Genomic DNA, 20,208 nt, shown 5'->3' with positions numbered 1-20,208 from the left:
GCAAACGTCATGGAAGTGAGCCTCGATCTCCTCGTTTGCAAAGAGTTTAGACTAGGCCGTCTAAGGCTCCTCCCAGCCCTGAAGTCCCTAAAGACGGTGGGGAGCGAGGAGAGGCTGGCCAGCACCAGCCTCTGGCAAACTCTGGGCCCCCGCCTGATGTCACTGGGGGATCCATTTGTGATTCTGTAATTGTCACCCAGGCTTTATGAACTCTCTCTTGACCCAGACACCCCGGCTGGACAGGTCGTCCAGGGAACAGAGATTGAGCCATCCATTTCTGGCAACAGCTCATGGGGAAGAAGGGGCATTGGATGGGGGTCAGGGTAGGGGTTGAAATAACAACACAAGCACCACACACACACACCCCGGGAGGAGACAATCACATTATTTAACCATCAGTCAGAATGGACACTGGTCATAGGGCTAGACAAGGTCCTGGGAGTCCTTTCCATCCATATGCCACACATTAACCCTTTAATTGCAGGATCAGGGAAGGTGGGGGGTGCGCAGGGGAGGGCCTGGGGTGGCCAGGATGGCAATGGGATATTCAGGGGGCTCAGGGCCATGGCGATTTCCCAGCTAATACGGAAGAATTTCAATATTCAACAGTCTGCTGAATACAGGCCCCGCACACACCCCTCACTATTCCATTTATCTCCCAGGGGAGTGGCCTGGTCCCCAGGTAGCATTCCTGCAAGCCCCAGACCAAGTGGAAGACAGCAGGTATGTTCGTCAGGGAGCCAACCCCCAGTAGGTAGAGATGAAAGAGCCCACCCTGGGCAGAGAGAGTCGGAGCCCTGAGGCAAAGGAGACGTATATTCCAACATTCACAGTGGGTGCTCCAGGTGGGGCGTGGGGGAGGTGGGCCCCCCACAGTCACTGAAGAAAGCCCTGAGGCAAGGATGCGGGGGCCCTGTCTCCAAAGTCCCCTGCTGTTTGTTGGCATTTCTCTCTTTATCTTTTTTGTTCCTTTGTTTTCCACTCTTTAAATAATATAATTATTTTTAAATACAAAATACACAGTGTCCTTTCTCTTCTCTTCCTCTTGTTTGGGGCGATCGATGGGGAGGTGAGTTTTAAATAAGGGTCTCAGCTGTCTAACAGGTGGGAGGGCCAGGAGCCCCAGATGCCACCCCTCCCCGGGGCTGTCCCGGCCCCCGCGTCACCCTCCCTGGACTGCCCCGGACTGGGGGCTCTCCGAGCCCTGGCCCACGGCCCCCTAGGTAGTGAGGAGCCCTCTTGGGAAGTGGCACAGAGCTGCTGCTGTGGGATTCCAGGTGGGCCTGGTTTCGACGGACAGGGTCAGACAAGGAAGGTCCTAGCCCATGAAGCAGACAGGCCCCAGAAGCACCCCTCCCCGCCTCCGGGGGGCCCCCAGGTCTGAGAAGGAGGCGTCCAGCACCGGCAGCTGCTCCAGCACAGGGGTTCGCACCTCCAGCACTGTCCGGCCTTGCTGTGTCTTGAGGGGGAGACGGGGAGAGGGAGGAGTGAGCACGGTGGAGGCACACACACCCCACAGACCCCCCCCAACCTCAGGCCCAGGCTTGCCTCTCCTCTGAGCACCCTGAGATACTCTTCCCCCAGTCCGTGTCACGTGTTCAGACCGGCTAAATTTTCTTCCTAAAGTTTCTTCCAGAGAGTCAGGATTGGGAAAGCTAGGAAGGTTTTGTGTGAGTGTGTGTGTGTGTGTGCATGTGCACACACGTGTGTGCACTAATGAGCCAATCTGTGCCACTTCAGGTTTCTCTCTGAGATTATCAGTGGTGGTTGTGTGAGTCTGTGTGGCTCCATAGGGATGTGTGCACGTTTGTGGGTGTGCCTGTGTGATGACAGGCAACCCGTATAAATATGTGTATGAGCCTGCATGACTCACTTTGGGTGATGCTGGTGTGTGCACACAGATGACCCCCACCTTCCATCCTTCCTGCCCTCCTCACCCCCATCTGAGCTCCTCAGGCATATCTGCCACCAGGAAGCTGGACTCCTGCTCTCCCTGGGTGCCTCTGCCCAAAGGGTCTCCTGCCTCCTTCCCCCAGCCTGAGTCTGGAATCCCCAGCTCTTCCTGGTTCCCACCTGACAGCCGTCTCTGAATTCCTTGACATAGGGGCTGGTCTCTGGGCTCAGCTCGTCCTCATTGGCGCCCCGGAGCCTCAGGGGGCCATCGTGGGCCACCCCAGAGCATGGGTAGGAGACATTTTGGTGGGCTGAGACGCTGAGCAGCCGCAGGAAGGTGAGCTGGACCACGCCTACCGGGGAGCCCTCTGAGTCCACGTAAGAGAACTGGCAGGAGAGAGGGCTGCGGTCAGAGGCAGGCAGACAGGCAGCGCCGCTGAGCCAGGCTCATGAGCAGGGAATGGGTGGGAGGAAAGGGAAGGGGGAGAAATGAAGGGCCAGAGTGGGAGCCGGGGGACCGGGGTAAATGAAAGGCACGCTTTTGTCTTGGGCTGCCAAGGGAAGGAGACAAAGTGAGCATTGGAGGCGTGGTGAGAAGGAAAGGAGGAAGGAGCAAGGAATGGAGGAGGGCCGGCAGGCTCTGTAGAGGCCGCAGCCAGGGAATTTGTCGCATAAACCCAGAAACCACTAGGCCCTGAAGGGGGTAGGCTGTGGGGCAGGGGAGGGCAGTCAAGGGTTAGCTCTCACCTGTGTGACATCATCCCTGGGCGTCACACAGGTTTCCCCTCCTGCTGTAAAGTTGCAGAAAACCCGGAAGGCATCCCGAGCACAGCCCTGGTTGGGGTCGACCCAGTATTCTCCTGTTGGGTGAGGGAGGGGGAGGTCAGGGCCCCGAGATCTCGGACCCAAGATGCTCTGTGCCCTACATTCCCACTCCGCTCCCACTGCTGCAGCCCCCCAGCCCTCCCCACAATGCTCTCAGTCTCCCAGGAACCCCGTTCTACCACGCAGAGCCCCATAATAAGCCCACCCCACTTCCGCTTCCCTCATCACCTTACACCTGGCCCCACCTCTGATGCCCCTCCCCCCCGCGGTACCCCCAGGCTCCTGATTGGAGGAGGGAGGAATGCCGACACCCTCACACCAGTACAATGCTTGGTTGTAGGTTCACACACGTGTCCATCTGTGTAAAGGCAAGTACGTGTGTACATACGTGTGTTTATCTATCCCTATAGACACCAGGCTTTAATGAGCTGCTTGCGCTGGCAGGACTGTAACAGTTGCTAAATACTGAAATACGTCTGACCTGGTTGGTAAAGAGCTGCTGTTCCAAGTCCCTCAACCCTCACCCCCACCCCAGCACCTACCCCAAGACTCCCCCAGCATCCATTCTGCTGTGGGTGCCCACACTGTTGTTAATATTTTTGTGTCCCCCGAGGCTGGCACTGACCATCGGGCAGCTCCGGGTGGCAGAGCTTCAGGTCCTGGCAGGTGCGGGCGGGACTGTCCTGGGTCCCTGTCGGCCGCCTCATCTGCTCAATCTCCTCCCGCAAGGAGTCCAGGGAGCCAAAGATCTCCTCCAAGCCTCCAGGACTGCCTGGGGCCCCCTCCGTCAGCATGGCCTCATCTTCCTGCATCAGGCGGCTGCCATCCACTGAGCGCCGGGTCTTCTTGGGCATCTGGATGGGCAGGGGCTGGATCACCTCGCCTGGGGGGCCCTGAGTGGAGGGACAGGTGGAGGGGGTGAGAGATGAGGTCAGTATGAAGGTGAAGCAGAGAAATACCAGGACAGAGAGGGCCAGTCAGAGAAGCAGGCCCTGACTGCAACTCACCGGGTGTCCTGGAGGGCCCTGCACTCCCTTCTCTCCCTTGGGTCCAGCTGGGCCCTGCCAAAGGAGTAAATGAGGTCATGGAGGGGTCAAGGGGTCAAGAGGTCAAGCATGCAATCAATGTCACAGAAGGGTCAAATCAGTCTCCAGGCTGGGAATAAGGGGCTCGACTCGGGGGAGCATTTTGCTCTGGAGAGACAGCGTCAAGTCCAGCTGTGGGGAGGGGGCAGAGGTCAGAGCTGGCTGAGGGTCACTCACTGTGGCTCCTTTGGCTCCTTTGGGGCCAGCAGGTCCCTGTGAAATAAGAAAGAGGTGGTCAGTCACCACATGGGAAGGTCAGACCACGGAGGAATGGAAAGAAAAGGTCATGAGTCCACAGGACAGTGGGGTTACCACAGGAGGGGCAGGCATGAGGGAATGTGGGGACATTTGGGAGGCCCTGGAAGGATGGAGGAGAAACACTGCAGGTATAAGGACATATGGGGACACTGGGGTCTATGCTGGTTAGGCTGGCAGTTGCTGTGGAAGCCGCTGGGACGCTATGGAGTGGGGAGCAGTGGGGTTCAGGGGATTTAGCAGAGGAAGAGATGGGGTACTCACAGGGAGGCCAGGGGGACCTCCAGGACCGATGGGGCCAGATGCTCCTGGGATACCCTAGGAAGGCGAGGGGCTTCCTTCAACTGGGTCGTCCTCTGCACCTCCTCCCTCAGCCCATCCCCCCTACCCCAACACCAATCAGCACTCTTATCCCCCAACACCTTCCAGGACCACACCCTCTACTCACCGTCTCTCCCTTCTGTCCAGTGGAGCCCTGAGGGCCAGGAAGTCCCCGATCACCCTTCTCTCCCTGCTCCCCAGGGGGCCCGATCAGTCCAATGAGACCTGGGTGACCCTGGAGAAGGAGACAGGTGTCAGGGGGAGGCAGAGAGGAGACACATGGATGCAGGAGAAGAACCACAGGGGTCAGAGCCCAGAGGACAAGAGAGAGACTCAGACACAGGGTCAGAGGAAAGAGCAGGGACTGGGAACGGCCCTCACTAAGTAAGGACCTTCGAAGACAGTGCTGGAGGCCTGAAGCAGAGCAGTAGACATTCAGGGTCCCCATGAGTTTCAGAGGGTGAGGGTGAGAGGAGAGACACCTGGTCACATGTCTGTCTGTCACTCACCTTCTCTCCTTTGGCTCCGGCATCACCCCGGAGGCCAGGAAGCCCTGGGGGTCCCTGTGGGGAGACAGGAAGTCACTCTCTACAGGAAGAGGTGGGACCAAGCTCTCCCGCCACCACTTCCCACCCCCTCCAGGGCTTCAGCTTGATGCCACTGCCCCAGGGCGCCCCCACCCTCACCTCCACCCCACCCAATCCATAGTCACTCACCACAGGACCTGGAGGCCCAGCCTGGCCTGTGGCTCCAGGACGGCCTTGCTGGCCCTTGGGATTCAAAGGGACAACAGAGGTCAGGAGTGTCTCCATATCATACCCCTCCCATGGCCCCTCACCCCTGCCACCCCAGCCACGCCTCTCCACTCCATGACTCACCACTGAACCCGGCAGCCCCCTCAGACCATCAGGACCAGGTTTTCCTGCTGGGCCTGCGGGACCCACAGGGCCAGTCTTCCCTGGGGCGCCCACAGCACCAGGATCCCCCTGAAACATACACAAGGAACATGTCCTAAAACGCAGAGGAGGGGATTGTGGCTGGGGACAGGGGGTCCAAGGTGGACAACGTGAGTCAGGGAAGAGGAGCCAAACCCCAGAGCCCTGAGGCAGGAACAACTCTAGGGGACCTCGTCCCCACAAGGGACTCAACATGGTGGGGGGGGGGCGGTGGACAGGGGGTAGACATCTGGAGACAGAGGAATCTGAGGACAAGGGGGCGGGAAGATGGAGGAAATGTGCCAGCATCCAGGGCAGCCTCTCCCTCACCTTGGCTCCCTTCTCTCCTTGTCGCCCCTCAGGACCAGGTGTGCCAGCAGGACCCTGCAGATGGAGGCGGGAAGGAAGAGTGGATGAGGTACAGAGTAGCACGCTTACACACACCTGTGCATGCACAGACACAACCGCAGAGGCCGATTCACAGATGTGAGCCAGTGGCGGTACAGCTGCACCAGTTGTTAAAATATTGAGCAGTTCTGTGCATTTAGTCAAAAGCCACTTGCCCACACATGCCCTCGTGCCCCACCTCCTACCCCAGCAACTAAAGACTTAATCCCTGGCCCAGCAGGGGCCCTCCGGAAAAGCCAGTCCCTTCCTCCAGTGTCCACTCTGATTGGTCAGTACACACCACCACCCCTGGCAAGAACTTACATACCAAAAGCAAGGAACAAACATACCCACATATACACAGCACACTTATAAACACACGTGCTCACACACATACACACCCCACCCAAGGACAGCCCAGACATAGACATCTCCCTCACATTCCACCTGCCACTGCCCCATCCTCCATCCACCCAGCCCAAGGACTGCCCCTCAAGGTCCCAGGCGTCCACCTCACTTACCCGCTTTCCAAGTGGTCCAGGGGGTCCATTCTCCCCAGTGGGACCAGGGGATCCCTATGGAGGGAAGAATAGGGTTGGGTGGGTGTTAAGCCTCCAGCCAAGGGAGCCCTCAAGAGTGGGGCAAAGAAGAGGGGAAAGAGGTCTGAAGGCTTGGGCTCTGCGGTGGGGAGAAGGGTCCCTGGTCACTCACAGGCTGTCCTGGCTCGCCGTCCTCTCCGCGGTCACCCTTTGCACCATCCTGGCCCTGCAGGGATGAAGCAAGGTCAGAGGGGGCCCCCAACCTGACTGGCATCACCCCAAAAACTGCCAATCCTCCCATCCCCCCACCCGCTATACCCCCAACTTCCCACACCTGAGCCCCTCAGCCACAAAGAGGCCCCCTCTATGTGAGCCCACCCTCTGCCCTTTCCTCTCCCTGGGTAGGACTCACCCGAGGGCCAGCTTCTCCAGGAGGGCCAGGGTCACCAGGAAAACCAACAGGACCCTAATGCAGAGGGAAACCAAGGATGAGGGTCACAGCCCCCTAAGCCCACCCAGAGCCAACACAGACCCCCATGGGCACCCACCACACTCCCTCGCTACAGGCCATGCCCACCTGCACCACCCTGGGAAGACTGTATCCTGGACCCCTCGCCCCTCATGTCCTAGGTGCCTTCTAATGCTGTCAGGGTATTAAGTAAGAAGGCGGCTCTTTGTCTCTCTCTGGATCCTAGACTCCATACACCCCTCCCAGGAGACCCCATTCCTACAACCTTCCTCCCAGGTATCCCCCACTCTTGGGCTCCCCACACTCCAAGTCCTCACATTGCACATACACTCATATCTCCAGGTCTCCCATTGACAGGGCCCTTCTCTCAGCCCCTCCCCTAAACTCACAGGGTTCCCTTTGGGGCCGTCATCGCCCGTGGGGCCTTTAGGCCCTGGTGGTCCGGCCTCTCCCGGCTGCCCGGACTCTCCTTTCTCCCCACGCTCCCCACGTGGACCCTGAAGAACGAGTGGAGAGTACAGATGGTTCCAAGAGGGTCTTGAAGGTCAAGGATGCAGCCTCTGCTTCCAAGACACCTCCAGCCTCCCCGCAGTCCCCTTGGTGACAGTGGGATGCACACAGAAAGCTACCCTTCTTCCCTTCAAGGAAAGCGTGGCAGGGCTCACTCAGACCCAAGACCAGGCCTCGCAGACAATGGCCAGATGCACAGAATCCTGGGCTGAGGAGGAGTTCCAGCTAAAGGTCACGGGGAAAAGTGGGGTGGGGCTGAGAGGGGTGAAGGAGATTGGGGAGCAGGGCTTCAGGGCTGTCACTCACCTTGACACCTGGCTCGCCCTGGACCCCTGGAGATCCTGACTCTCCTGGCTCTCCCTGCAAAGAGATTGGGGTCAAAAACCTCCTTCCCCCAAAAAATCCTGATATTCCCCACACCTCATTCTCTTCTGCCCCTGCAGCCAAAACTGGCAGAAGTCCAGCCCTCATCGCCCAATACCAGTCCATTCACCCCCTTCCCAGTTACCTTCTCTCCAGGGGGACCCAGGTTCCCAACACCTCCTGGGGGACCTTGTGGACCCTAGAAAAGGGACAGAAATAGAGATCATTGCTTAGGGGAGGAGGTGCCATTCCAGGGGCAGGGCCTGGGTGAGGGCCCCAAGGTCACAGCAGTGAGACAGTGGGAAGCCTTCCCAGGGGCCTGTGGCTTCTCGTGGAACCTATGATGAGACTAGAGTTTATAGTCTGGGGAAAGGGAGGCAGAGAACTGGCCACAATGATCTGAAGGGACAAGGGACCAAGAGAACTCACATCAGCTCCATTGGGTCCAGCTGGGCCTCGAGGTCCTGGGGGGCCAGGTGGTCCCTGGGGAGAAACAGATACACCAGAGAGGGGAAGCAAAGTGAGAGAAAGAGAAATGGATGCACATGAATGGTGGAGGGCTGGGCCAGACAGAGGTCCTGGGCAGAGAGGCGGAGGGGGAGGGGCAGCCAGGCCAGGGACCAGCAGGCAGGGAGAATGGGGTCAGCGGCAGTGGGGTGTTGGGGTAGGGGCTGGATGGGCAGGGAAGGTGACTAGTAGGTGGGGCTGGGGTCAGTAGGAGTCACACGCCATCAATGGGATCACACTCACCATAGGGCCCACATCTCCTGTTTCTCCCTTCTCCCCCGAAGGACCTGGCAAACCCTGTGCAGATATACATAGCACAGACCCAGGTGACTACCGCCCTAGGCAGATGGGCCCCCCAGGTCCCTCCCACCCAGATCCCACATGCCTGCTCCCCAGTCCTCATCAGCAGGGGGCTGGAAGGGGGCAGGGGCAGACATCAGCCCCATCCTGACCCCACCTCTCAGCCCCTGTCTGCCAGCCACAACTCACCTGTAGGCCAATGGGGCCTGGGGGCCCATTGAATCCTCTGGTTCCTTCATCGCCTTTGGCTCCAAAGTGTCCCTGGGGTCCCCGAGCTCCAGGTTCCCCATCAGCTCCCTGAGGTTGGGGGAGGGCAGGAATAAGGACACAGAGATGGTCATGGGCCAGGTGTTCTCTATCCACAAACCCCACACGGAGCTGGGAACCAGGCCCAGAGGGCCCCAATCCCACCCCCAACTCCAAGGGCAGAGGGCAGACTAGGGGCTGCCGGGGCCTCTGGTGGAGGCAGAGGGGCCATCAATCACTCACCGCTGCTCCAGGCTGCCCCACAGGACCAAGGGGTCCAGGGGGTCCAGGAGGGCCCTGGGGGAGAAAGGAGAGTCAGAGACACCAAGACAGGGAGAGATCAGGTGGGAATGAGGTTAAAGGCCAAAGGTCAAAAGTTAAAGGTCATGGATACTTACGTGTTCACCCTTGTTCCCTTTACTGCCCTTCTGTCCAGGGTCTCCCACCTCACCCTGGGAGGAGAAGGCAGATGAGATATTAGATAGAGGAGATGGGAAAGTGGGGAGAGTAATAAGACGGGCCACACCCAGATCCACGACCTCGTCTGGAAAGAAGATTGGGTCCAGGGTCTGCAGGCTCCCTCACCTTGTCTCCATCTTCTCCTGCCACACCTGGGGGCCCAGCAGGACCAGGAAGCCCCACAGGACCCTGCACCCCATCACGGCCAGTGGGACCAATGGGGCCCTTCTCACCCTGCAGGGAATGAAGAACGGAGTCATGACCTGGAGATACCCCTCACCCTTAAATACCCCCACAGGAAACCCTCCATAACCCAACAGCTCACAGACCCCTCCCCAGTATCTCTCCCCAGAACCCCCCCAAAACTCACCGGGACACCTTTCTCTCCTGCTGCTCCAGGAGGACCCTGCGGTCCTGGGCGCCCTGGGGGGCCAATGGGTCCCCCAAATCCTGCTGCACCTCGCTCCCCAGGGGAGCCCTGAGATAGGAGATGGAGTCAGACCCCCAAAGAGGAGACCACAGCCCACCCACACCAGAGAATCCCTGACCACGGTTCCCAGCCCAAAATGGGATGCATTATGGCTGACCCTAGACTCCCTCTGCCCAGTCCCATAGCCCTGCCTAGATTCAGATGCCACTCTCCATCCTTCCTCACCCACCCCTTTCCTGGTTCCTCTCCACTGCCCCTCAGGGACCCCAGACTCACTGCAGGGCCAGGAGGACCAGCCGGACCTTCATTTCCCTTCAAACCAGGTCCACCCTATGAAGCAGAGATTTGGGGCAATAGATGTGAGACGGGAAGGGGGGCTGCAGGAATGGGGTCCAGGAGACATGCAGGGAAGGAGAAGGGTCAGGGAGGGGAGACAGGCTCAGAGAGATGGAAGTGGGGTAACACTGGGGGTACCAGGATGCATGGTGACTTGTCATGAGCAGTTGGGTTGGGGTCACACTCACAGCAGTGCCTGGGAGGCCTCTCTCTCCTGGGAAGCCCCTCAGACCTGCGGGACCATCCTTCCCCGGGGCCCCAGGGGGACCAGGATCACCCTAAAAGGAAAGGAAAGGTGATGAGCTACAGCCAGGCTCCCAAATGGGGCAAAGAGATCTCTGGCCCCCTTCAAATCCCCAATGACTTGTTCCCTTCAGCACCCAAACCCTGGTCCCCCAAGTTCCCCTATGCCTGGCCCCTTACTGACCTTTGTTCCTTCTTTTCCAGCTGTTCCAGTCAGTCCCTGCTCTCCAGGGGGCCCTGGGGGGCCTGGGTGACCTCTCTCCCCCATGGGCCCGGTTTCTCCTGCTGCTCCCTGGGAAAGAGGCAGACAGACTCGAGTCTCAGACCCTTCGCCCCACTGCCTGCCCTGTTTGGCCGCCCTGGCCACCTTAAAATACCCACCTAGAACCCCTTTCTCCCTGCCCCAAAGCTACTGGGAAATTCCCAGGGGCTCTCAAAGGCCACTGCTCCGGTTTTTAGTCCCCAGTGTGGAGTAACTACACCACCTTGTGTCCCCAGTGGGGAACTTCCTCTTCTCCAAAATGCAAGAAGAGGAGAACTAGCCCAGGAAACAGGCTGAAATTTGGGATCCCTGTTCCAAATCTCAGCCCCCACCACTCCCCCCAGCCCCAGGGGTCCGGGTCAGGCAAGACAGGGGTAGGGGCACGTGGTTGGGAAAAGGGAGAAGAGGGGCCGATAGACTAACTCCAGGGTCTGGGGTCCATTTTCTCCCGGGGACAGACGTACCTGAGGCCCCACCACCCCTGGGGGGCCAGGGGGACCAGTCTTCCCTTGGAAACCCTGAGAAAGAAAGAGAGGAGAGAGTGGTCAGAACACAGTCAGGCATGGACACTGTGGTATAGGTCCCCAGGTTCCCGGAGGAAGGCAGGGTCCTTGGCCATGGGTCTAAGCAGCCCTGGGATGCTCTCACTCTGCCAGGAGAACATCCCCAGCAGGCCTTCCAGACAGTTCTGAAGTTTGAGGGTCTGAGGGGGCCAGGGCATCACTTACCACTTCTCCTCTCTGGCCTGGGTGTCCTGGCAGCCCATCCTTCCCAGAGGGACCCTGGAAGGGGTTCAGAGGTCAGGTGAACTCTAGGGTGGGAAGAAGGACTCACAGAACTCAGGTAGGTCAGGGGTCATAGGTCAGCTTACCGGAGGTCCTTTGGGGCCAGGAAATCCATTGGGGCCCTGAGGCCCAGGGAGACCCTAGAGACAGAGCTGGGTTGAGTCAGGAGAATGGGGAGGGGTGATGGGCAGGGACCCAGCTTCCTCCCTGGCCCCACTCGGGCTCCCTGGGGAGCACTGGGAAGGGGAGACTCAGGCCACACTCACCCTCTCTCCAGGGGGCCCATGGGGGCCATCACCACCTGATGTTCCCTGGGAGGGAAACAGAGTCAGAGAGTGAGAAGAGCGCATTCTAGCTGTCTGAGATCAGAGTTGACCGGAGAGCCGGGCTAATGGGAAGATGGTGGATAGAGCCCTGCTAAGACCACTAACCTTAGCTCCAGACTTCCCAGTGGCGCCTCGGGGTCCCCGCTGACCCCGTGGACCCTAGAGAGAGGGAAGAGGAGCTGTCAGAAAAACCCAACCATACCCCTTTGGATCTTAAGCCTCGTGTCTCTCCCCACTGCACTCACCGTGGGGCCCCGCTCTCCCCGAGGCCCTGATTTCCCCGACAGGCCCTGGTGGGAATGAAAAAGAGACAACACATCACCCAGGGCACGACTCCCCCATGGAGCCGCCCTTCCCTCCTCACCCTCTCCCTCCCCCAGCTTACCCGGGCTCCCTTCTCTCCGCTGGCTCCAGGAAAACCAGGAAATCCCAGGGACCCCTGGTGAGGAAGGAGAAGGGGAAAAATTAAGAAGTCATGAAAGGGGAGGCCCTAGGCAGGGCCAGTGGATTCCACGAGAGGTGATGGAGGCAGCAGTGGGGGAGCCCCGGGCTCTGCCAATAACTAGGTGGCCCTGGACAAACCCCCGCTGCTCTCTGGGCCTCTGTTCCCTCATCTGTAGAATAGGGGTGGACTAAATTCTCTCTAGGGCCCCCCACTGCTGTCAGTCTATGCTTCCTGGAATCAGGGGTCAGGGAAGGGAAAAGGAGGACGGGGCACAAAAGGGGCATCGCATCACCTTGGGACCCTGGCGTCCGGGGTAGCCAGGCAGACCAGGAACGCCCAGCTTGCCCTGCGGAGGGACAGGGAGCAATTAGGAGCAAGAGGAGCCACAGATACCACTCCATCCCTGGAGACCCCAACCCCCAGAGATGGGATCCCCCACCCAGCAATGCTCCCAGAAAACCTCCAGCCCCTGGCCCCTCATCTCCCGCCCCACGGGCTGCCTGGCTTTGTAATCGCTCCTTCCTGAGAATGGATTTCCCCCACTCTAGTACTGGGATCTTGCCTCCCCTGTGTCTGGAGACTGAAGTCTGCAGCTCCATCAAGTCCTTCCAGGCCTGTGATCTACCCCCTGCCGACCTGTCCACCTCAGCTCCAGCCTCCCCAGCACACACTTCTGCTCCAGGAAGACCAGCCCCCTTGCAGGCCTCCACACAGCATGCTCAGGATCACCTCTGCCCCTCTGGTTGTGCTCCGCACCACCCCAACTCCCGCGACATGCACCCCGAGGCAGCTGTGGAGCAGAGGCTGGGAGCAGGGATTCTGCAGGCTGACTGCCTGGGCTCAAATCCTGGCTCTGCCCCTCACTGGCTGTGTGACTGACAGGGATCTGAACCTCCTGGTGCCTCTACAAAAGAGGACTGTGATAGTGCCTGCCCTCCCCCCGTCCCCCGCCTCCACCCGCCCATCCCGCCCCCGCAGACAGACAGGAGAATTTAGCACAGAGCCTGCTCATGGTAAGTGCCCGGTGAGTTAGCGCTGAAGACCTCAGTGCTCACCTCCTCCTCAACTCTCCCTTCTCGGAACTCCTGCTGCTCTGAGTCTGAACACATTTTCACCCTGCCTTGGACCTACAGTTACCCTATGACGGCCTCAATGCCTTGTCCCCACCTCTATGCTATGCAACCTCTTCATAACAGAGACTTCGCTTTGACTTCTTATACATCCCCCCTCAACCCATCAGTGTCCAGGAGGGACCGTACACAGAGAGGAGCATAATTAATGCATGGTCATCTTCAGTTGACTTGCTGACTCCAGTCGTTGGCACCCCACGCCCACCCTCATCCCATTGCCTAGGCCCTCCTCCGTTCCATGTCCCTAGAGCATGTAGGCACAGATCCATCATCCTCCCTCACCTTCTCGCCCATGAGCCCGGGGGGCCCAGGGTCTCCAGTGGGTCCAGTGCGTCCCTTCGGCCCCTCGGGACCATCCTCTCCCCTGGAACCAGGGACTCCAACCTCGCCCTGAGTGAGAGGGTTGGAGAGGTGAATGTCTGGGACTGGGGGTGGGGCTGGGCCCCGAGAGCAGAGGTGGGCCCCAGAGAGTGGGGTTGGCAGGGGTCTCAGAAGCTACTGCCAAACAGTGAACCCCATAGGGGCAGGAAGAGCATCGTGATTGGAGGGCCGTGGGACACAGACTGCTAGGTTGTCATCCTGCTGGGATCTGGCTCTAAAGGGAATAGAGCACTGGAGATGGGGAGCTCAGGGTACAAGGGAATAGGCTGCTAACTGGGGGCTCCAAAGAGGAGGATCTTAGAACTCAGAGTTGGGGGCTGGTGTGGGGGTTTCCACTCACCCTGTCGCCTTTCACGCCCATGTCACCTTTGAACCCAGGAAAGCCGTCCTCACCCTGAGAAAGATGGGGGTGAGAGGACAGCACAGATGACGGAGGGTGGGGGGTTAGGATGGAGGATTTCAGGGAACACGAGTGGAAGGTGGCTTTCAGGAGATGGAGGGAAATGTGGGGCAGGCTGGAGGGAAGGAAGTGAGGAAAAGAGATGGGCAGACGGGTTTGTGTGGGGCAGGATGGAGTGCTGGGAAGTTGGGGGCACATTGCTCACCTTTTCACCCTTATGACCCTTCAGACCCCGAATTCCATCCACACCCTAAAATTATAGAGGAAGACAGAGACAGAGAGATGAGGGGTGGAGGTTGAGTTGGAAGGACTGAGCTCCTAAGACCCCAGTTGGCTCCCCTGACTGCCGTCCTTTATCTCCCAGCCTGGTGGTCCGTTACCTTGACACCTCGAGGTCCTGGGTATCCTAGAGGACCCTGAGGTCCAGATGGACCCTGGAAGAAGAAAGAGAGGCATCTATAAATGGGTCTCAGGATGTCACTGGGGGAGCCTCAGGGGTGGGAGAAATGGAAGTAACAACATTGGAGTCTGGATAGGATTACAGAGCATGGCACTGAGAAGACAAGGAAATCCCAAGGACGTTGAGGCCCCAGAGTCTGGGTGGAGACTCCTTCATGGGGTGAAAGGAGGTACAGAAGGTCTCACCTGGTTTCCTTTGGTTCCAGGGGGACCTTCCTTCCCGGGGTGACCCTGGGGGTAGGCGAAGGAGAATGTGACCACTGGCCTCTGTCAGCTTCCCTGAACCCCTCCCTATGTTTCTTCAACCCAAATTCCCCTGTGACCTAATGAAGCTGACTGACCATGGGCAGGACCACCAGTGACCTCCCAGTGCAAGAGGCATATGGTATGGACAGTCACTGAAGGCACTTGGAGGTCATTCGCTGGGGGATAGGATCAAGGGGAATTTGGATTAAGAGGTGGGGGGCCACTCACCGGGGGACCATCTGAGCCAGGCATGCCAGGGAGCCCTGGTTTCCCTTGAGGACCCTGCAAGCAGACGGGGAGGCTCGGGGTCACCAGAGGGGTCAGGTCTGAACACAGGGCTAAAGTCCCAGCCAGACATTTGGGGCTCTCCCTACACCCACCCCTGGGCACATCCCCTGCCCCTCAGATCACTTAGTCACTTACCTTCTCTCCATGAGGGCCAATGGCACCCTGGGGCCCAGGCAGACCCTATGCACAGGGAGAGAGAAGTCACAGGGGCCCCGCAGGGGTGGGCTGCTCCCTCTTCCAGCCAGCATCTCCCATTGAGAGCATGAGCAGTAAAGGCTTGAGACCCTTAATTTCCCGTCCCCATCCAGGGTCTGACCCACTGTGCAAGCCTAGGGGAAGTCGCTAAAGTTGGGGAGGGGGTAGACAGGACCACTCACCTGGGTCCCAGGAGTGCCTTGTTGTCCAGGAGGTCCTGGCTCTCCCTGGGGTCCCTATAAACAGGCACCAGGCAGGGGTCAGAAGGAGATGGTAACAAACAGGGCGGAGAGCTGAGTCCCAGCAGGGACAGCCAAGAGAGCAGGAACCAGAAGCAGGCAGGAGGTCAAAATGGTGCCAAAGGGAACAAGACGTTGGCAGGGACCCCGGGGCTAAGGGTCAGGTAGGGTCTCCATGCCCATCACTCACCAAGCTCCCTTTGGGACCGTGGGGGCCATCCATGCCTCGGACTCCCTGAAACATGAGAGGGGCGTGAGCAGGCTAGAAGGGGAGCTAGGGCCCTGGAGGGACCTGTGGTTTCTGAGAGGCCCCGCCATTCCAGAGGGTGGGACGGGCTGGGGCAGACGCACATCAGTCAGACCTCCAGTTCATCCCAAACCTAAACAAACACAGCTGGCCCAGATCCACAGGGCGTGGGTCTGTGGGCCTGTGGGTTTGTGGGTTTTTGTTTTGTTTTTCTTGAGGATTTTTTTTGTTGTTGGCTATGCTCAGAGTCTTTGATGCACTGCACCATTTGGCCCTGCAAGGGCACCTGGGAGTGAAGGCTGAAGGGGGGCTAGGTGAGACCCAGGGGAGAGGGAACCGAAGGAAGGGGAGGATGGAGGCAGTTAGGAAGGGTGGAGAGTTAGAGAGGTCAGGGGGTAAGGTCAGGGCAGAAGACACTTACCGGGGGTCCAGGAATACCAGGTGGGCCTTTGGGGCCAAGAAGACCTCGAGGTCCCTGAATTCAGGTGAGGGGAAGATACGGCAGCGTGGGTGAGAGAAAATGTGTCCCTTTCATACCCATGTCCGTTCTCTGGCATCCCCAGAGCTCCCCCAACAACCCGGTAGACACTCACCGACTCACCAGGCAGCCCCCGAGGCCCAATCTCCCCATCGTCTCCCTGGAGGAGGAGGACATGGTGAAGCAGCCTCATCTTCCACACCTCGCCCATGCCGAGCCCCTGCCCTGCCCACAACACTTACCCGCTCTCCATCCTCACCAGGGGGCCCAGGAAGACCCTGGGCACCAGTATCACCCTGGAAAATGGGCGAACAGGTAAGAGGGGCCTCAGAGCCCCCAGCACAGGGAGACACTGACCCTCTTCAATTAAGCAACCAATTCCATCCATTGAGTTCCTACTGGGACCCTCAGCCTCCTTCCCTTGCCTTGAGATCCCTACCTCCCCTCCCCTCCACGGAAGATCCACCCCTCATCAAATATACTCACCCTGTGTCCCTTCTCCCCAGGGAGCCCTGGGAGTCCATCAAAACCTCGGTCACCCTAGGGGGGAGAGGAGCAGCTCAAGTGAGGTCCCAGCCCCTTTCCCACTCAGCCCTCCCTATTGCATCCTGGGAGGAGCGGAACCTGGGGAACTTGGTCACCCCCAGAGGATAAATGAGCCCATGTGGGGCTGCAAGCTACAGGCATCAGAGAGGGCCCCAAGCCTGTTACCTTCACTCCAGGCTCTCCAGGCATCCCTCGGGCTCCATCGGCACCCGCTCGGCCCTGGAGGTGCAAGGGAAGCGTCAGAGCAAACAGGAGCAGGGTCCTCCATGCTCCACGCCCCGTCTCCCACCCGCACCCACCCTACCCCTCAGTCACTCACCCTTCGCCCAGCCTTGCCGGGAGGACCTGTGAGGCCCTGAGGTCCTCTGGGGCCCTGATGAGGGAGAGGCAGGGGTAGGGTTACTGAGCATAGACAGAGGGGGAGGCAATGGATTGGCAATCAGATGGGTGGGAGGTCACCTGAGGTCCTAGGTCTCCAGATTCTCCTTTCAGACCAGGGCTCCCAGGTTGTCCCTGTGAGAAAAAAGAGAGGGTGGCTATGTTGAAAGACATACCCAGAGTGACCTCAAAGCCCTCCCCAAAAGAAGCAAAATAACTTTCGACTTGGTCCCTTTCCAGAACTATCCATACCCCCACACACAAATAAAGGATCCCCTACCCAACACCCCACTCACTCACCAAGGGCCCTGGGCGGCCTGTGTATCCCATGGGGCCAGGGGGTCCACGGAGCGCCAGCTAGGGGAGCAGGGGAGACAGCAGAGCTGAGGAAGAGGCAGCTGGAGAACTCCCAACCCCAGAACACCCTTCAAATTCGCCCTTCCACTCCTAACCCTCATTCCACTGCCCTATATTCTCCCCAACCTCCCTCTGAGCCCCAAACCGACCCAGACGTCCCCTGCCTCACATTCACTCAACCTACCCTTCCAACCCCTCCTAGAGTCTTCTTTTCCCACCATACCCCTCCCTCCACCAAGATCCCCTCCAGCCCCACTCACCCGTGCCTGCTGCAGAATCGCCTGGGCCTGAGCCTCCTGGGCCGCCACCACAGGGCCCTTGTCACCCCCGCCACTGCCAAACCGGAACTGAGGGGCAAGGAAAGAAGGCCCAGGTTCTCTTCCAAGAAATCCATGTGACCCTCCCAGCCAGAGGGTTCATCCAGCATTTCTGCCCCATCTCCCAAGTTCTGGGACACACCCCCACCCTCACGCCCCTACTCCCATGCCCTCCTCCAGCATCTCCCATGAGAGTTTTTCAGATAATGACTTAGAGGTTTCCAGAAACTCAATTCCTGTCCTCCTCCCCGACTCTCTAGCCTCTTCCTCCTGAAAGACTCTCTTTTGGCTCTAGACCCTCTGAAATATAGGCTTTTTTGCCCGGTTCTAGAAGATCCATGTTTGGTTCTAGGTCATCTAATGATGCCTTAGTCCCTACACCCCAAAGATCAATCTCTTTGGGTTGATGATCGTTAGAGACTCCTCCTTAGACTTCCTGACCTTCTGGTTCTTGGTGACACAACATAATTCCCCTGCCATCACCATCAGCCCATTCCACAGCCAAGAAGACAACTCACCGGGAGCATGAGGGATGTGCCAGGAGGGCCAGGGGCCCCATCCGATCCAGGGAGCCCTGCTCGGCCGGGAGGGCCCTAGATAAGGAGAGAATGAGGATAGGGTGACACATAGGGGGATGTTAGGGTCCTGGCATCATTGTGAAACCCTCCCCAACAGAATAAATGTAGACTTCCCTTGATCTTTCCTGAACCCCCTCCCCACCTCAATGGAGAGAAATGAGGGTGAGACACCAGACTACTCCCTTCCACAACCAGAGTCTGCCCACTTTTCTGGGTGCTGGGGAGCACAACAGCCCCTCATTCATTAATCAGTTAGTTAATGAGGAATTACTGAGCACCGTACCCTCATTAGGAACTTGTGGCTCCTCCGTAGCCCTCCCCCTCCCACACACACACAGGACATTCCCATACCCGCTCGCCAGGGTCTCCAACTGGGCCTGGGTTGCCCTGGATGCCACGGGGACCAGTCAATCCCTGACAAACAAAAGAAGTGGGAGTCAGGTTTGGGCGTTCAGATAGAAGAGGGGTGTGTGACTGAGGGGTGGTCTCTACAGAAGTGATCTGGGGATCTGGGAAGCTTTGATTGGAAAGATGCTCTGGAGTTCTGAGGAGGCCTGGGCATATGTGGGGAAGGCACAGACGAGTGTGTAGGATAGGTCTCTGAGAAAAGAATGGAGGCTAATCGGTCACAGCTGCAACTCACCGCAGGGCCTTCTGGGCCAGGGGGCCCCTCGACTAGCATACCCTGTGGAGTCAAAGGTTAAAAGTCAGAGGCTACAAGGCTAGCACCCCTGTTTCCCTTCCCTTCTTCCCGCCACCCTCAGCTAGGTGACCAGCGTGACTTACAGGTTCCAGCACTGCAGGCTCCCCCTTTTCTCCCTTCAGTCCCCGGGGTCCACGAGCAGTCTGAGGGAGACACACATGTAACCCCCAGTGGGGACCGTGAGCAGCCAGGATGCCAGGACTGCCCCCATCCCAACTCCCACTTTTGTGCTCAGGTCCTCTGGAGACCTTCCTGACCCTACCCCCAAGTCCCCAAGCCTTCCAGAAGAGCCCTCTTCACAGACCTCCCAGGCCTGCGGAGACCACAGGGCTCCCCACCCCCCACTTCCTAGCCCCATCCCAGCAAACACAACCTCCTCATCACCCTGAGAACCTCCTTCAGGAAGGTCCCCACACCCTTCCTGGGATTCCAAACCCCCCAACCTTCCAAAACCCTTTTCTGGAGGACCCCACCCTATCTCCCAAACTTCGTCTGACCCTAGGGAACCTTAGAACTTTAGGAAACCTTCAACTTCCTCGCCCTTACCCCAACTCACCAAATAAGCATCTCTCTAAGATTGTGGATAGATTTTTATTTGGGTTTGTGGGGAGGGCATGGATCCATATGAGAATTTGATGTAATCTATGGAGTCTTTCTCCAGAAAAGGAAAAGTATATGCCCTTATGCACAGAATTTTGCTAAGAATTTCAAGGGGTTCACAAGTTAAAAACGACCCAGAGACTAAACATCCACACTCTAAGTAGATTTTGAGGGAAGTCCCCACTCATAGCCCAAACTCAGACCTCATAACTGGTTTTTGGAAAAATACAGCTCTTGGGCTCAGCTACTCAAGCCCCAGAGCAGACCTCCACGAGTTCCCCTACTTCCTCTCCCAGCAAAGATCGTACACCCTCTGGCCCTCATTTATACCCCAAACCCACCGGTTCCCTCTATTCCATACTTCCACTCAGAGGCCCAGCCCCAAATCTAGGGCCAGAACCAAGACAAGGACAGGGAGAATGGAGAACATTCACCATCACCCCCAACTCTCCCAACAAAGATCCTCAGAATGCCCTCTCCCCCTCCAGCCTGACCAAACAGTAATAATCAATTTCCAAATTCTCTCATATTCCAGATCAGCCCCAAATTTCCAGAAAGCAGCTTAAGGAAAAGGCAGCAGAGGGTCAAGTGTGGCAATATTAGAGAAGGGAGATGTGGGGTGAGGCAGGAGGGTAGAGGAGGCAGCTCCAACTGCAAGGCAGGCAAAAGATGAAGTGGAATAGACAGGAAATATCCCAGCTGACAGGGAGTGGTTGAAGACATGGGAGACAATTAAAGGAGGCAG

General features: G+C 58.3%; 1 protein-coding gene across 1 annotated transcript in view; it reads right to left on the bottom strand.

The window, feature by feature from the left end:
* Nucleotides 1–428: 428 nt before the first annotated feature.
* The window catches only part of COL11A2 (collagen type XI alpha 2 chain), a 29,069-nt gene continuing 9,289 nt past the window's right edge, over nucleotides 429–20,208 (bottom strand). Inside the window, exons 9-66 of the mRNA XM_046638920.1 lie at nucleotides 18,947–19,006; nucleotides 18,804–18,845; nucleotides 18,512–18,574; nucleotides 18,101–18,175; nucleotides 17,526–17,612; nucleotides 17,209–17,265; nucleotides 16,990–17,043; nucleotides 16,850–16,903; nucleotides 16,696–16,749; nucleotides 16,471–16,524; nucleotides 16,227–16,280; nucleotides 16,100–16,144; nucleotides 15,928–15,981; nucleotides 15,450–15,494; nucleotides 15,203–15,256; nucleotides 14,961–15,005; nucleotides 14,766–14,819; nucleotides 14,478–14,522; nucleotides 14,213–14,266; nucleotides 14,038–14,082; nucleotides 13,773–13,826; nucleotides 13,334–13,441; nucleotides 12,214–12,267; nucleotides 11,862–11,915; nucleotides 11,722–11,766; nucleotides 11,582–11,635; nucleotides 11,417–11,461; nucleotides 11,237–11,290; nucleotides 11,094–11,147; nucleotides 10,830–10,883; nucleotides 10,288–10,395; nucleotides 10,049–10,138; nucleotides 9,801–9,854; nucleotides 9,465–9,572; nucleotides 9,221–9,328; nucleotides 9,034–9,087; nucleotides 8,879–8,932; nucleotides 8,579–8,686; nucleotides 8,333–8,386; nucleotides 8,012–8,065; nucleotides 7,728–7,781; nucleotides 7,526–7,579; nucleotides 7,099–7,206; nucleotides 6,653–6,706; nucleotides 6,413–6,466; nucleotides 6,223–6,276; nucleotides 5,645–5,698; nucleotides 5,258–5,365; nucleotides 5,096–5,149; nucleotides 4,889–4,942; nucleotides 4,507–4,614; nucleotides 4,323–4,376; nucleotides 3,981–4,016; nucleotides 3,726–3,779; nucleotides 3,344–3,611; nucleotides 2,641–2,753; nucleotides 2,074–2,280; nucleotides 429–1,459 (exon numbers count right to left, since the gene is read on the bottom strand). Of these exons, the coding sequence (XP_046494876.1) occupies nucleotides 1,319–1,459; nucleotides 2,074–2,280; nucleotides 2,641–2,753; nucleotides 3,344–3,611; nucleotides 3,726–3,779; nucleotides 3,981–4,016; nucleotides 4,323–4,376; nucleotides 4,507–4,614; nucleotides 4,889–4,942; nucleotides 5,096–5,149; nucleotides 5,258–5,365; nucleotides 5,645–5,698; nucleotides 6,223–6,276; nucleotides 6,413–6,466; nucleotides 6,653–6,706; nucleotides 7,099–7,206; nucleotides 7,526–7,579; nucleotides 7,728–7,781; nucleotides 8,012–8,065; nucleotides 8,333–8,386; nucleotides 8,579–8,686; nucleotides 8,879–8,932; nucleotides 9,034–9,087; nucleotides 9,221–9,328; nucleotides 9,465–9,572; nucleotides 9,801–9,854; nucleotides 10,049–10,138; nucleotides 10,288–10,395; nucleotides 10,830–10,883; nucleotides 11,094–11,147; nucleotides 11,237–11,290; nucleotides 11,417–11,461; nucleotides 11,582–11,635; nucleotides 11,722–11,766; nucleotides 11,862–11,915; nucleotides 12,214–12,267; nucleotides 13,334–13,441; nucleotides 13,773–13,826; nucleotides 14,038–14,082; nucleotides 14,213–14,266; nucleotides 14,478–14,522; nucleotides 14,766–14,819; nucleotides 14,961–15,005; nucleotides 15,203–15,256; nucleotides 15,450–15,494; nucleotides 15,928–15,981; nucleotides 16,100–16,144; nucleotides 16,227–16,280; nucleotides 16,471–16,524; nucleotides 16,696–16,749; nucleotides 16,850–16,903; nucleotides 16,990–17,043; nucleotides 17,209–17,265; nucleotides 17,526–17,612; nucleotides 18,101–18,175; nucleotides 18,512–18,574; nucleotides 18,804–18,845; nucleotides 18,947–19,006 (4,092 nt within the window). The 3' untranslated portion in view covers nucleotides 429–1,318. The remainder of the gene's footprint in view (nucleotides 1,460–2,073; nucleotides 2,281–2,640; nucleotides 2,754–3,343; nucleotides 3,612–3,725; nucleotides 3,780–3,980; nucleotides 4,017–4,322; nucleotides 4,377–4,506; nucleotides 4,615–4,888; nucleotides 4,943–5,095; nucleotides 5,150–5,257; nucleotides 5,366–5,644; nucleotides 5,699–6,222; nucleotides 6,277–6,412; nucleotides 6,467–6,652; nucleotides 6,707–7,098; nucleotides 7,207–7,525; nucleotides 7,580–7,727; nucleotides 7,782–8,011; nucleotides 8,066–8,332; nucleotides 8,387–8,578; nucleotides 8,687–8,878; nucleotides 8,933–9,033; nucleotides 9,088–9,220; nucleotides 9,329–9,464; nucleotides 9,573–9,800; nucleotides 9,855–10,048; nucleotides 10,139–10,287; nucleotides 10,396–10,829; nucleotides 10,884–11,093; nucleotides 11,148–11,236; nucleotides 11,291–11,416; nucleotides 11,462–11,581; nucleotides 11,636–11,721; nucleotides 11,767–11,861; nucleotides 11,916–12,213; nucleotides 12,268–13,333; nucleotides 13,442–13,772; nucleotides 13,827–14,037; nucleotides 14,083–14,212; nucleotides 14,267–14,477; nucleotides 14,523–14,765; nucleotides 14,820–14,960; nucleotides 15,006–15,202; nucleotides 15,257–15,449; nucleotides 15,495–15,927; nucleotides 15,982–16,099; nucleotides 16,145–16,226; nucleotides 16,281–16,470; nucleotides 16,525–16,695; nucleotides 16,750–16,849; nucleotides 16,904–16,989; nucleotides 17,044–17,208; nucleotides 17,266–17,525; nucleotides 17,613–18,100; nucleotides 18,176–18,511; nucleotides 18,575–18,803; nucleotides 18,846–18,946; nucleotides 19,007–20,208) is intronic.

The sequence above is a fragment of the Equus quagga genome, chromosome 15 (genome assembly GCF_021613505.1).
Source record: "Equus quagga isolate Etosha38 chromosome 15, UCLA_HA_Equagga_1.0, whole genome shotgun sequence".
NCBI lineage: Eukaryota > Metazoa > Chordata > Mammalia > Perissodactyla > Equidae > Equus > Equus quagga.
The sequence above is the reverse complement of the archived record's forward strand: the minus strand, read 5'-3'. Positions and strand labels throughout refer to the sequence as shown.